Here is a 12,505-nt window from a genome sequence, read left to right as displayed (position 1 = left end):
ACCAGGGTTTAAAATGCATTTTTACTTTAACATTAGGTTCTGTGCAATTGTTTAAAAATAGAGATTTTTGAAAAATATTAGAACAAGTTTCTTTAAATACGTCACTTTAACATACAAAAGAATGCTATTGTATAATGTCATGGTACAATAGCTGCATGAATATTCATAATAAACTAATGAACATTGTCATGCGATATATGATTAACTTTCTCAAAATTTATGAGTAGGCTTCTACCTTAAAGGGACGATGCGCCGCGTTCAATTCGACATGAGACTCACAGTGACGTACACAACGCCAACCATTTGCTATGCACATACACATTATTATAAGTGTTGATCATATATGCTAACATAAACATGTACAAATGGAAATATACCTAAATAGTTTTTTTAAAATATTGCTCTGCGCGGGTCTTTCACCGGATTCCGTAAACCATCTACTAAACATTAAATTTGTCACCATAGTAATGTGCTTTTTAAAAAGGGATATGCAAACACTGTGATGATATTTAAAGGGCGGTGGTCGTCGCGTTGCGCATATGTGACGTTTGTGTTGATAAACATAAGTACGAGTTTTGACCTGGGCGCGACGATCGCGAGTGACTCTTCGACACTTTCCAATCACCAAAGAATACCTAGTTAAAGCTTGGTAATGTCTCGGTTTGTACTCGAAATGACGTGTTATCCCTAAAGGTTTGGATACCTCACAGTTCTCTATAGATGTACTGTGGTTTACTCCTGGATTTCTATAAATCTGCCATTGACAGTCAATTGAAAGACTCACGTGGCTGTTTAAACATGTCTGCTCGGCAACTTTTAGACTTTACACTTTTCACTTCCCCAACTTAGCAAACTAAAGTAAAAACTATGTTCTATAAATATTCATGGTTGTGTGATGGATAATTGTGATGACCATACAGACAATGTCATATAGATTTGACGGCACCGCTTCGTAATGTATACTCTGTGTTGTATACACGATTATGTATACACTATTATGTTGTAAAGGGCGGTGGTTGTTGCGTTGCGCATGTGCGACATTTGTGTTGACAACAAACCCATAGAACTTAGAAAATGCGTTCTTCTAATGGAAATTACAGAAATTACAAGTACTACAGTATGAGGTTTGATCTGAACGCCGCACTAATTACCGCCGGTGATTTCTTCAATACCTCTCATTCACCTAAAAAATGCCCAAATAAAGTTTGGTAACGTCTTGTTGATCTGCGCAACAGTCAAAGGCGCCATCTTTGTTTATATGAGACCCATATATCTCGCGCATGCGTGGCGCTACGAGTACCGCCCTTTAATATAATTATAATTGGGCGGTTCAGTACTAAACTCAAATTTTAATCTATTACTAGCCTGAGTACTAAAAAGTAGTTTTCACGCGTATAGTTATTAAACCCGAGTATACTAGGGAATGATTCGTTGTAAGGTTATACTAAAACGTCCTATGTCGTTAAGTGTGTCAACTTTGGAGATTGTATCACGTGCTATAAATAATATCAAAGGAAGTGTTTCTGATTGGTTTAAAGTTATGTATATTGTGAGTCATTACTATGTGATTTGTGTAATGTAACGTTAGAGGGCGGGGGTTATGTGACTTCGAGATTTATCAAGTTATAATCTTTTGACTTGAATTGAAACATACTACGGTTGGTAGACGAACATAAAGATTTAATTCCAAAGAGAAAGATCCTCAAATACTAACAACGGAGAAAACAAACGATCCCGTTATTCCCATGTAATAATGAAGATGGCAATCAATTCTTTAATGTTGTATATGTACTCCGTGCATTCTTGTTATCGAAAATACCAATATCGCGGATTCCGACCAAATAAATCAGCATGGGGCGTGATTTGCATACTGAAGTCTGGTCGTCATCTTTTCTCTTATACACCATGAGCCGGGTTGAATTATTTCTTCATCTATATGTATGTATGTCGATATTCTATTTTGTGTTTACTTATTTTTTTGGTCCAAATCGAACGACTTCGTAATTCATCACATTACGTAATACATAATGTAATGAATAATGACGTCATTCCAACAAGTGAGTATGGCCATATTTCACAACTTGAAAAAACACGATTGTTATTATCAATATCCATTTATCACAGTATACAATCCTATCAACTTTTTTTTATTTTAACTCTAGAGGACGTATATATTCTGTGCTGTACAGATTGCAATAACCTTATTCTGTAGAATTGACCACTTGTCAATTTCACTTTTACATTTATTTTCGCTGAGAAGAGCAGATCGAGCGGGTTGTGTGTAATTGACGAGAATATTGCAACTACTCCACAGTACTCTTCCTTAAAGTTAATTATTCAATTAGTCAATACATTACAACATAAACTACAACAAATAAACCATAGAATAAATCTGCCAATTGAAAAGACATAAATGAAACATGTATATTTCAAATTTTAAAAAAGGTATTCTGTTATTGACGGAAGACCACAGATTCAAAAAACAAAAACAAAAACAACGACATCGGTACTGTGAACGTCCGTGTAAACTGCTTCAGTGCTTACGTCACAGAAGCACTTCGTTGCGAGAGGGCGCGATTTATAGAAACTTTGTGTTCAGGGATTATAATTCCATCATTTGTTGCATTCAAGCCTTAAAGGGAGATGGTCCTCGCGAACGCGTGTTCGAATTTCATGTAAATAAACAATGTATTTTCCACGCGTTGTATACGTCGCTATGAGTCCCATATCGAACAGGACGCGGTGTGACGACCACCGCCCTTTAAGTAACTCAGGGCTATGGTAGGATAGATTCTGAATGTATCGGTATGTATTTGTAACGCCCTGGGCATAAATCGACACACAAATGTACACTTGCATTGTCGCTGATATATTTTTCCCACGAACACATATCTATTCACATCATCAACAAAACCTTCGCCCCCTGTCTCGGGTCGTTCTTTTTCAAGTCAAGTGGATGTCATTAATAAGTACAATAACTTTCAGTCACGTGGTTTACATTCTTGTAAAGTCCCCTGACCTCTGAATGACTTTGAGATTGACTATACTGGTATTATTCATTGTATACACGTCGCTCTTGCCCTGAAGTTGACCTTGTTAGGTCACTGTTATTGAACTTGCCACCTTTCTGTTGATAATGATACTCAATTAATAATTGCACGTGGAGGGAAACCCCTGGTATAGAATTATAATCAAGAAGCTTGACCAGACAGACCAAGTGCATACGTTTGGGGTGGGATACGATGATGGTATGGCACCACTCGAGTGCTAAGGATTCATCTGGCAGTATACCCTACCGCAGATTACCAGTTGAGTCGAAACAAGTATACAGGGCATTATTTAATACGTCAAAAAACAAGCTGCTCCCTGATTGGTCTGATTGTTGAGTGTCATTTCTTATATATAGACCGGAAGTCTACAACTTATGTGTGTTATCCATACGTTTATTTCAGAAAATCATAAATTCTGAAATAAAGAATCAGAATTTCTTCAGTGAAACGAGTTTTCCGGAGTTTGAAAAATGTAAATGTAAACAATTGTACTATTCATTAATAAATGTTTTCTAATAAACTAGAACTGACGTGATCATAAAAGTTCGCTCAGTGTGCTAAACAGATCAAATGTTGACAGAGTGCGCAGACGATTACGGCAGTTTCAATCCAATTTTAATCGTTATTTCGTTGTGGCTTTTTCGACGATTTGTTGTGAATCCAAGGAAGTTTATTGTCCGAACAAAACCCTTGCAAAATTATTCAATACCACAATATTTATAAATACACTTGTTGTTATTTTCCTATATGTTTGTCGGAATCAAACGTATTCATGAATAATTAATAACATCACATCACGTGATGCTCAGCGATGACACTATTTGAAACAAATGCTATTGTCAGTTATCTTGTACAAGCTGTAGATTATATTATTTTCCGAAATAGTTTTGAAATCAATGATCCTTGGAAGATTATATTAAGATTGGATCAGAATTTCAAAAGACATATCCAGGAAAATTCACGACTTTCCGTTATGTATATTGTATAACAACGTTTCTTACTTATTCATAGGCAAGAAGGTTCATAATGGACAACAACAAGTCAACAAGTATAGACTATGTTTATTTCATAAGTCAAGGGCGGAATAAAAAAATGGAAGAGCAGTGTGCTATCAAGGGGAAAATCTTCTCTTCGGGGTTCTCCACACGTGCCAGGGGGGAATCTCGTCTCGTCTCTATATCTCGTCCCCTTGAGGTGCGGGATCGGGAAAGTCACTTATACTTTACAGTCAAATAAGACACACACAACGAAATACGTTTCAACTCTCGTCTTAGTCGATCAGTTGAGCACTCTATAAGACACAGCGCCCTGGGGAAAAGTCCCCAAGACTATCGCAATGCTGACCCAAGACTCACCCAAGACTCTCCAGGACTGGACTTAGACTCTCCAGGACTGCGTCTGTTCTGGTGTACTCGCCAAGACCAACTCAAACTCTCTTTATTCATTTTCAAAACTCTAACCAATTACAAAACAGTATAAAGACTCTAAGGCGTAACCTTCAATCATACAGCCAATCACACTAAGTACTGAATACGTCATATCTTTTGATTAATCGTTCACTACATTAATAACTACGGATACCAACTGTCAGAAATAATAGTCAGAACAGCGACGGTTATCTCGTAATTAGTTCCAAATCACTGAGCCAAGTTCCGTCCAAAACTTCAAATAGGCCTAAACGATGACAGACATAACACAGCAATTCGCTAATAATCAGCTAATTAAGTCGATTAACAGATACGCGAAAACTAATTCATGACACATCCCTTCACCCAAACTGAGATTATGCCTCCCGGCATTGCACGTTCACAAATCAAAGATACCGTCCTCTACTCATCGTCATACAGGTTAAATACAATACTAATAAAAAGATATAAATCAAAAGAGTAAAACACACTGATTAATAAACTGATTATAAAGTCTAAATACAATGGTTATAAAGTCACAAATATCAACGGTTATAAATCAAAAAACAAGGGAAAGGCTACCAATCGACTCACTTTTCTCAAACAGTCCGCCGAGGGTAACCCTTCGCTGCACTGTCTCTGTTACTAAGGTTACAAACTCTATATCAAAAGGTCAAAAAAACTAAGGCGTGGCGGTGTAACCAAGCGATCGGCCAATCGCGGCCGTCGACAGTATGATCACGTGATTACCAGGGATGCGTCTCTCGGTTAAAGCATTGCAAAGCGGTAACTAATAAACAATGAATAAACAAGCTATTAATCAAACTCCTGTCATATACGCTTATAAACTTCAACTGAACTCACAAGTCGTTAATCTAAACAAAAGTCATAAGGGCGTGGAAACGGAATGCAAAGACAATGTCGCTTTCATAACACATTACTCTTCTTAGTAGACTTGCTAAGGGCAAAAAAAAAGGTGATCGCTGCATTTTTTAGTACAAATGTCTCACTTGGCACAGATGTTCCTTGGGACAATTGAAAAATTTTCATCCAAAGAGACACTCTGTATCTATGCAAATAAGACCTAATTTGCATAATTTATGAAAATTAATTAGAAAATTCCCAAAATAATATTAAAAAATTTATATTCATCCAAAACAAATGTCTATCTTGGTATAAACTTTCTATGGGACAAGTAGAAAAGTATTATGCAAAATAAATCAAGTATTTATGCAAATAACCACCTTACTTGAATACATTATGCTAATTAGTACATGAAAATTGTCAATTATCGAGGTTCTTGTGAATTTGTATGCACTGAGTTTTTTGGTAAAAATGTCCTACTTAGCATGTTCTTTGGATCAAAGGAAAAATATTTATTCAAAGAAACACATGTCTCTATGTAAATAACACCTAATTAGCATATTATGCATATTAGAAACTAAATATACCAAATTCACCAATAAGCAAAAAGTACCAAATTTTAAATAACAAATTTTCCAGATATGAAGTGGTTATAAAGTTTGACCAAAATAAACTATTCATAAATATTCATAAATGGTATGAATAATGAATAAATTATGCAAATTAGAACAATTCAAATTGGATAATCTCAAAATATTAAAATCAATATTGATTTTATCCAGAAATGAGTGAATAAAGGCTCTTTAATGCAAAACACTGTTTCTTCTTTCAAACTACCTTTTAATTAGCATAAATTATGAAAATTAGTTCTGATAACTAGTGGAGCCTCACAATGGGAACTCACAATGTTTCATAATTTATATTAATATTCAATCGAATTTAAGTCAAGTTTGCGAAGCTTAGATTTAGTACAGGAAAGTATGGTACAATTTATATTAATATTAATATAATTGTACCATACCTTCCCCCGTTACTAAACCTAAGCTTCGCAAACATGTTATGTTCAGTCACAGGATATCCAACTTTTATTTAATTAAAATGCAATTCTACGTTGTATTGCATTGTAATTGAGTTTAACTCCAATTAAAACGCAACCCTATATAGGACCACTTTTTAATCGAGTTCATGTCGCAACTATATTAAAAGTGAATTCAACTATATTAAAAGTGAATTCAATGTGTGGCGATACAACTACAGTAAGACGTGTATGTGTGTGTGTATGTATGAACTCATGAGTGTCTGTTTCACAGAGTTTCTACTCTCACTAAGGACCATTTTTGGCGCATTTGCTTCTTTCTTATACTTAATTAAGTTATTTGTGCTCGTGCAGGGCTGTTCACACAACACGTACAGCTGGGTCAACTTTCTTGAGATGATTTGTATTGTAGTGTAAACTGGTACAGGGGCGGCTTTGGAAGTGGTTTCACGGTCTTTTGACCCATTTGTGCAGCATTTAAGACCATCTTCTGCTCTGTATGTACCTGATATGTTGAGAAGTGCTGCAGGGTGCTGATGCCCGTCCCATGCAAAACAGACTGAGAGGATGCAGTTGCAGATGATGGATTGTAATCAATGTTCAACCCCTCCTGTTGTGAAGACTCCTTTGATGGCTTGAAAACGTAGAACGAAACCTTCATGTTCCCAACACACAATGCCCCGCTCTGCAAGTGTATCCACAAGACTCTCCTTACCTGTTTTCATGTGCACCTTCATTGCTAGCATGATGGATAATAGAGTTTCCTGTTCACGTGGATGGCGTAGCACACTCTGTGGATTCGATGACACTTTGCCTACAGAATTATACATGATCATTTGAGCCAATGACGATACAATCTTCTCTGAAGAAGCAGGAGGTATGTCAACAGCAATACCAGGACCATCAACATATGCAAAAAGGATCTCAACAAAAGCACAGCAGAATCCGCTTTTGGGTTTATGTTGAAAGAACCAGAATGGCTGCCTTTTGTCCAACATATCTCTGCGAAGGATCTTCACTGCCTGTGCCAATATTCTCATGTCTGTTCTCGTGTCGTGCTCTTCATCTCCTAGAGCGCTTGCCTGAGGTCCTCATCAAATACCAAACCCAGCTACCAGATGGCTTTTGGATCGCTTTGATATCAGGTATACGACTGGTAATATCATATCATAGTCGTGTTGTATGGCATTGACTCTGAGGGTAACCAAGAGATGCAGGACGCTTATCATATAGCGCTTTCAAATGAGCCATGTTGAAAACTATGCCAGTTGTGCGATGATCTTTGATGTACTTTATGAGTTCCTGAAAAGCTCGGGCCTTCATTACTTTGGCTGTATAGGATTGACTAGCAGATTGGTCTGCTGCACTTGCCTTTCTGTGAGCATGTCAGGTGATAAACTGCATCCAAAGCAATCATGTCATCTATTGACAGTTTATCCTGGAGATGCACATTACCAGTCATCCTTGTCGCATCATGGACTTTTTCATCAAACCAAGTGTCAATGGCTTTCTTAAGTTCTTCACATTCTTGGCTTTCTCACAGAAGAAACATTTAGTATTGAGATAATCTTCTTTCACGTTTGATGATCATGACACATTTTCCCGGCAAGAATTCAGCCACCTCACCTTAATTGGGCTTTGACATTGTACGCTAACTTCTGCTTTTCTTTTGGCCAGATCCACTTTCTGTTGATTATACTGCGCTCCTGCAATTTTTGTGCCATACTACTTTATTTGTCATCATTAATTGGACAATTCTACTGTTAGTGTCCGCACCATCACCATTGCCAGCTAACAAATGTTTACTACTACAAAGCAAGGCAACTCAACATACGCACTGAGATCTCAATACAAAGTATACAAGTTTCAATATTTATGTAGTTGTGTATTAATTCCTCTAGAAATTATTCATCAATGTTTGAGAGTAATATCTTTTAAGACTTATTGAAATAACGATAGTTCTCTCTTTAAAGCGGAGCTTATCATATGAGTGATTGTCCGTTTCAATGTTTTACTTTTTCGACTTCTTCTTGAAAACTACAAGCCTGAATGATTTGATACTTGGTCTATATGTACCTTGGGTAGACCTCTCTTAGATTTGTTAATTGCATGCTGATTTCTTCAATTCTCTCATTGTGGTGAATATATTTGGTAAAAAGTGATATTTTCGTCTTCTTTTAAAAAAACACAAGTCCGATTGCTTTTATATTACATATATACGAGGGGCGTTCAATAAGTAATGCCACTGACCCATTTCCTATAGCTGGAGAATAATGACACTTGGCACAGTTATTAGTATTTCTCTACATAGGAACCACCCAGAGTTATGCATTTCTCTCATCATTTGATGCAGCTCTGGACACCGTATTTGTAGAACACCCCAGGTTGGTCCTCCAACCACGTCGTAACTTCAAAAATCAAGGCTGCATCATCTGGGAAACGCTTTCCTTTCAAAAACAACTTCATGGCTGGGAAGAGATGAAAGTTCAGAGGGTGCAAGGTGAGCAGAGTAAGGGGGTGGAGGAGGAGTTCATAGCCACACACCCGTGCTTCTGATCTGGCGACATGCGAGTTGTGGACTGGAGCGTTGTCCTGCAGGAGGAGGATACCTTTGCTGATCTTGCCCTACCTCTCGATTTTGATAGCTTCTCTTAATTTAATCAAAAGTGAAGTGTAATAGGCTCCTGTAATGGTGGTACAGGAAATCTGTCATCGCTACTTCGTGCTGGTCTCAGAAGATTGTGAGCATGGCCTTGCCATGTAGGTGGTAAGTCCAATTGCTTCCACTGCATTGACTGTGCGTTGGTCTCTGGATCATAGTGATGGACCAAAGTTTCATCCTGTGTAATCAGTCTTTTGAAAAACTTTGACTCATCTTCTTGGCACATCTCCAAATTCATCCTTGAGCACTCGACGCGTTCTTGCTTCTGGAAATCCATCTAGCAGACACCTTATGCATATGCAAATGGTCATAAATGATAGTTTCCACAGACCCTGTACTAATGTTGACCTCTTGGGCTATTTGGCGAACAGTAATGTGTCGATCTTCCAAAATGGCCGCCTCAACTTGACGGACAGATGCCTCAATGGCAGAAGAGGGACAACCAGGTCTGGGATCTGTTTCCACGGACTTCTGGTTATGTTTAAATTCACAATGCCAGCGTTTTACTAGGTCATATGATGGGGCATCACCACCATAAGTTTCTTTCATTTCATCAATAGTCTCCTTTGGAGTGCGTGCTTTCAGATACAAAAAACGGATCACTGGCCCCATTTCACACCTGACTCAGTTCAAACACCTGTATATCAGAAACTACATTTTTTTAGCAACATAACCCATAGAGATATAAATCATTACAGATGCTAAATTTCATCTAGATCAGACAACTGGAAGTGAGTCAGAGGCATTACTTATTGAACGCCCCTCGTATCTCAGTCGACATGCTGCTTGTTTATTCCCACGTTCACATAGCAATGTACATTATATGAAATGTGGGGGTTATTTAAACAAATACTGAGTAAAATTTAGTTCAGATTCCCTCTACTGCCTAATTGGACATCATTCAAAGTAAGACCATTTTTTTTTGTGTCTGTTTTTTTTTTCCATTGGTGAATTTTGTATTTTGAGGTTCTAATATGCATAATATGCTAATTAGGTGTTATTTACATAGAGACAGTGTGTCTCTTTGGTTGAATCTTCTCCTTGTGATCCAAAGAACACATGTGCCGAATAGAAAGTTTGTACCGAGAAATGCAGTGCATAAAAACTTCGAAAGTTAATAATTTTCATGCACTAATTAGCAGAATTTATGCAAATTAGCTGGTTATTTGCATAAATACAAGATTTATTTTGCATGATATTTTTCTGCTTGGTCCATAGATATTTTATATCAAGCTAGACATTTGTTTGACATGAATAAATATTTTTTAATAATATTTAGAAAATTTTCTTAATAATTTGCATAAATTATGCAAATTAGGCCTTATTTGCATAGATGCACAGTGTCTCTTTGGATGAAAAATTTTCAATTGCCCCAAGGGACATGTGTGCCAACTAGGACATTTGTACTAAAAAATGCAGCGTTTACCCCCTTAGCAAGTCTACTATCTGGCAATAAAAAGACGGGGAAAAAGACTAAAACGATATACACTACTAAGTTACATATAAACCTGTCAATTATGAACAAAAGCTTGGGTTATCAAACAATACGTATATAAGCGCACCATACTCTCATCTCAAAAAGACATTAAAAACGTTACAAAGGTGCTCTCCACTCAAAAAGCGTCAGAAGTATTCCGAAAAACAACACATAAACAAAAACAACTCTTAAACGTCGATATCTCTGTACTCGACAAATCTCAAAACTCTGAAAAACTCTTTGTGGCATTACTTTCCCCATCATATTCCGTACTCATAAACTCATAAAAACACCATAAAACTTCACCAATTTAAAGCGGAGGAGTCGTCACTTGCGCATGCGTCAGATGGCGATAGGGTGTCATTGTTCAAAACAAGCGGATACCCATGGGCCTTTGCGTTTTCAGCATGTGTTATTCTCGCCGATTGGGACTCAATTCACGCGCATGCTCAGGTGACGACCTCCCACTTTAAGTTTCAATAGCAAATTATATTCAGCCTTTACCCTCAAATATATCGTTATTTGGAATTATGTAATGGGGATTTATAATTGTTATTTATTTATTTATTTATTTATTTATTTATTTATTTATTTATTTATTTATTTATTTATTTATTTATTTATTTATTTATTTATTTATTTATTTATTTATTTTACCAGAATGACCATTATAACAGAACTTATAAACAAATACAATAGTAGTAATTCCATGTGGACCATGGAAATAGTCCTTATGGACTAGTCCAGTCCATGGCCCAGACTGTCAAGTAGAAATTTAAAAGTAGAAAGTTGTCTGTTTATAGAGTCTGTTTAGAGGTAAAGCTCCAGAATTGCAGAACTCAGTGATGTAAAGCCACAGTTCCCATTGAAATATAAAGCTACGTAGTGATGTAAAGCTGCAGTACCTAGAGAGATATAAAGCTACAGAGCTCATAGTGATGTAAAGCTGCAGTTCATAGAGCGATATAAAGCCACAGAGCCCATGGTGATGTAAAGCTGCAGTTCATAGAGCGATATAAAGCCACAGAGCCCATGGTGATGTAAAGCTGCAGTTCCCAGAGAGATATAAAGCTACATAGCCCATAGTGATGTAAAGCTGCAGTTCATAGAGCGATATAAAGCTACAGAGCACATAGTGATGTAAAGCTGCAGTAACTAGAGAGATATAAAGCTACAGAGCACATAGTGATGTAAAGCTGCAGTTCCTAGAGAGATATAAAGTCACAGAGCCCATAGAGATGTAAAGCTGCAGTTCCCAGATAAATATAAAGCTACACTGCCCATAGTATCGTAAAGCTGCAGTTCCCATAGTGATGTAAAGCTGCAGTTCCCAGAGAGATATAAAGCTGTAGAGATCATAGTGATGTAAAGCTGCAGTACCTAGAGAGATATAAAGTTGCATAGTTCATAGTGATGTAAAGCTGCAGTACCCAGAGAGATATAAAGCTGTAGAGCCCATAGTGATGTAAAGCTGCAGTATCTAAAGAGATATCAAGCTGCATAGTTCATAGTGATGTAAAGCTGCAGTACCCAGAGAGATATAAAGCGGTAGAGCCCATAGTGATGTAAAGCTGCAGTACCTAGAGAGATATAAAGCTGCATAGTTCATAGTGACGTAAAGCTGCAGTACCTAGAGAGATATAAAGCTACAGAGCCCATAGTGATGGGAAGCTGCAGTACCTAGAGAGATATAAAGCTACGGAGCCCATAGTGATGTGAAGCTGCAGTTCATAGAAAGATATAAATTCACAGAGCCCATAGTGATGTGAAGCTGCAGTACATAGAGTGATATAAAGCTACTGAGCCCATAGTGATGTAAAGCTGCAGTTCCTAGATAGATATATAAAGCTACAGAGCACATAGTGATGTGAAGCTGCAGTGCCTAGAGAGATATAAAGCCACAGAACCCATAGTAATGTAAAGCTGCGGTTCCTAGAGAGATATAAAGCTATAGAGCCCATAGTGATGTAAAGCTGCAGCTCCCAGAGAGATATAAAGCTATAGAGCCCA

At 37.2% G+C, this 12,505-nt stretch overlaps 1 protein-coding gene across 1 annotated transcript; it reads right to left on the bottom strand.

Annotated features, from left to right (window-relative positions):
- Window positions 1–9,252: 9,252 nt before the first annotated feature.
- Window positions 9,253–9,630, bottom strand: LOC146729643 (protein GVQW3-like). The gene has a single exon (XM_085495040.1). The coding sequence runs from the start codon at window positions 9,628–9,630 to the stop codon at window positions 9,253–9,255; it is 378 nt and encodes a 125-aa protein (XP_085351166.1).
- Between the last annotated feature and the right edge of the window lie 2,875 nt (window positions 9,631–12,505).

Source organism: Saccoglossus kowalevskii, chromosome 21 (genome assembly GCF_978046115.1).
Source record: "Saccoglossus kowalevskii chromosome 21, keSacKowa6.1, whole genome shotgun sequence".
Taxonomy (NCBI): Eukaryota; Metazoa; Hemichordata; class Enteropneusta; family Harrimaniidae; genus Saccoglossus; species Saccoglossus kowalevskii.
Note: the sequence above shows the minus strand (reverse complement) of the source record. Positions and strands in the feature narration are given on the sequence as shown.

Excerpts from the sequence above, each read along its gene's own strand:
- LOC146729643 (XM_085495040.1), bottom strand. The coding sequence starts at position 9,630 with ATGGGGCCAGTGATCCGTTTTTTGTATCTGAAAGCACGCACTCCAAAG.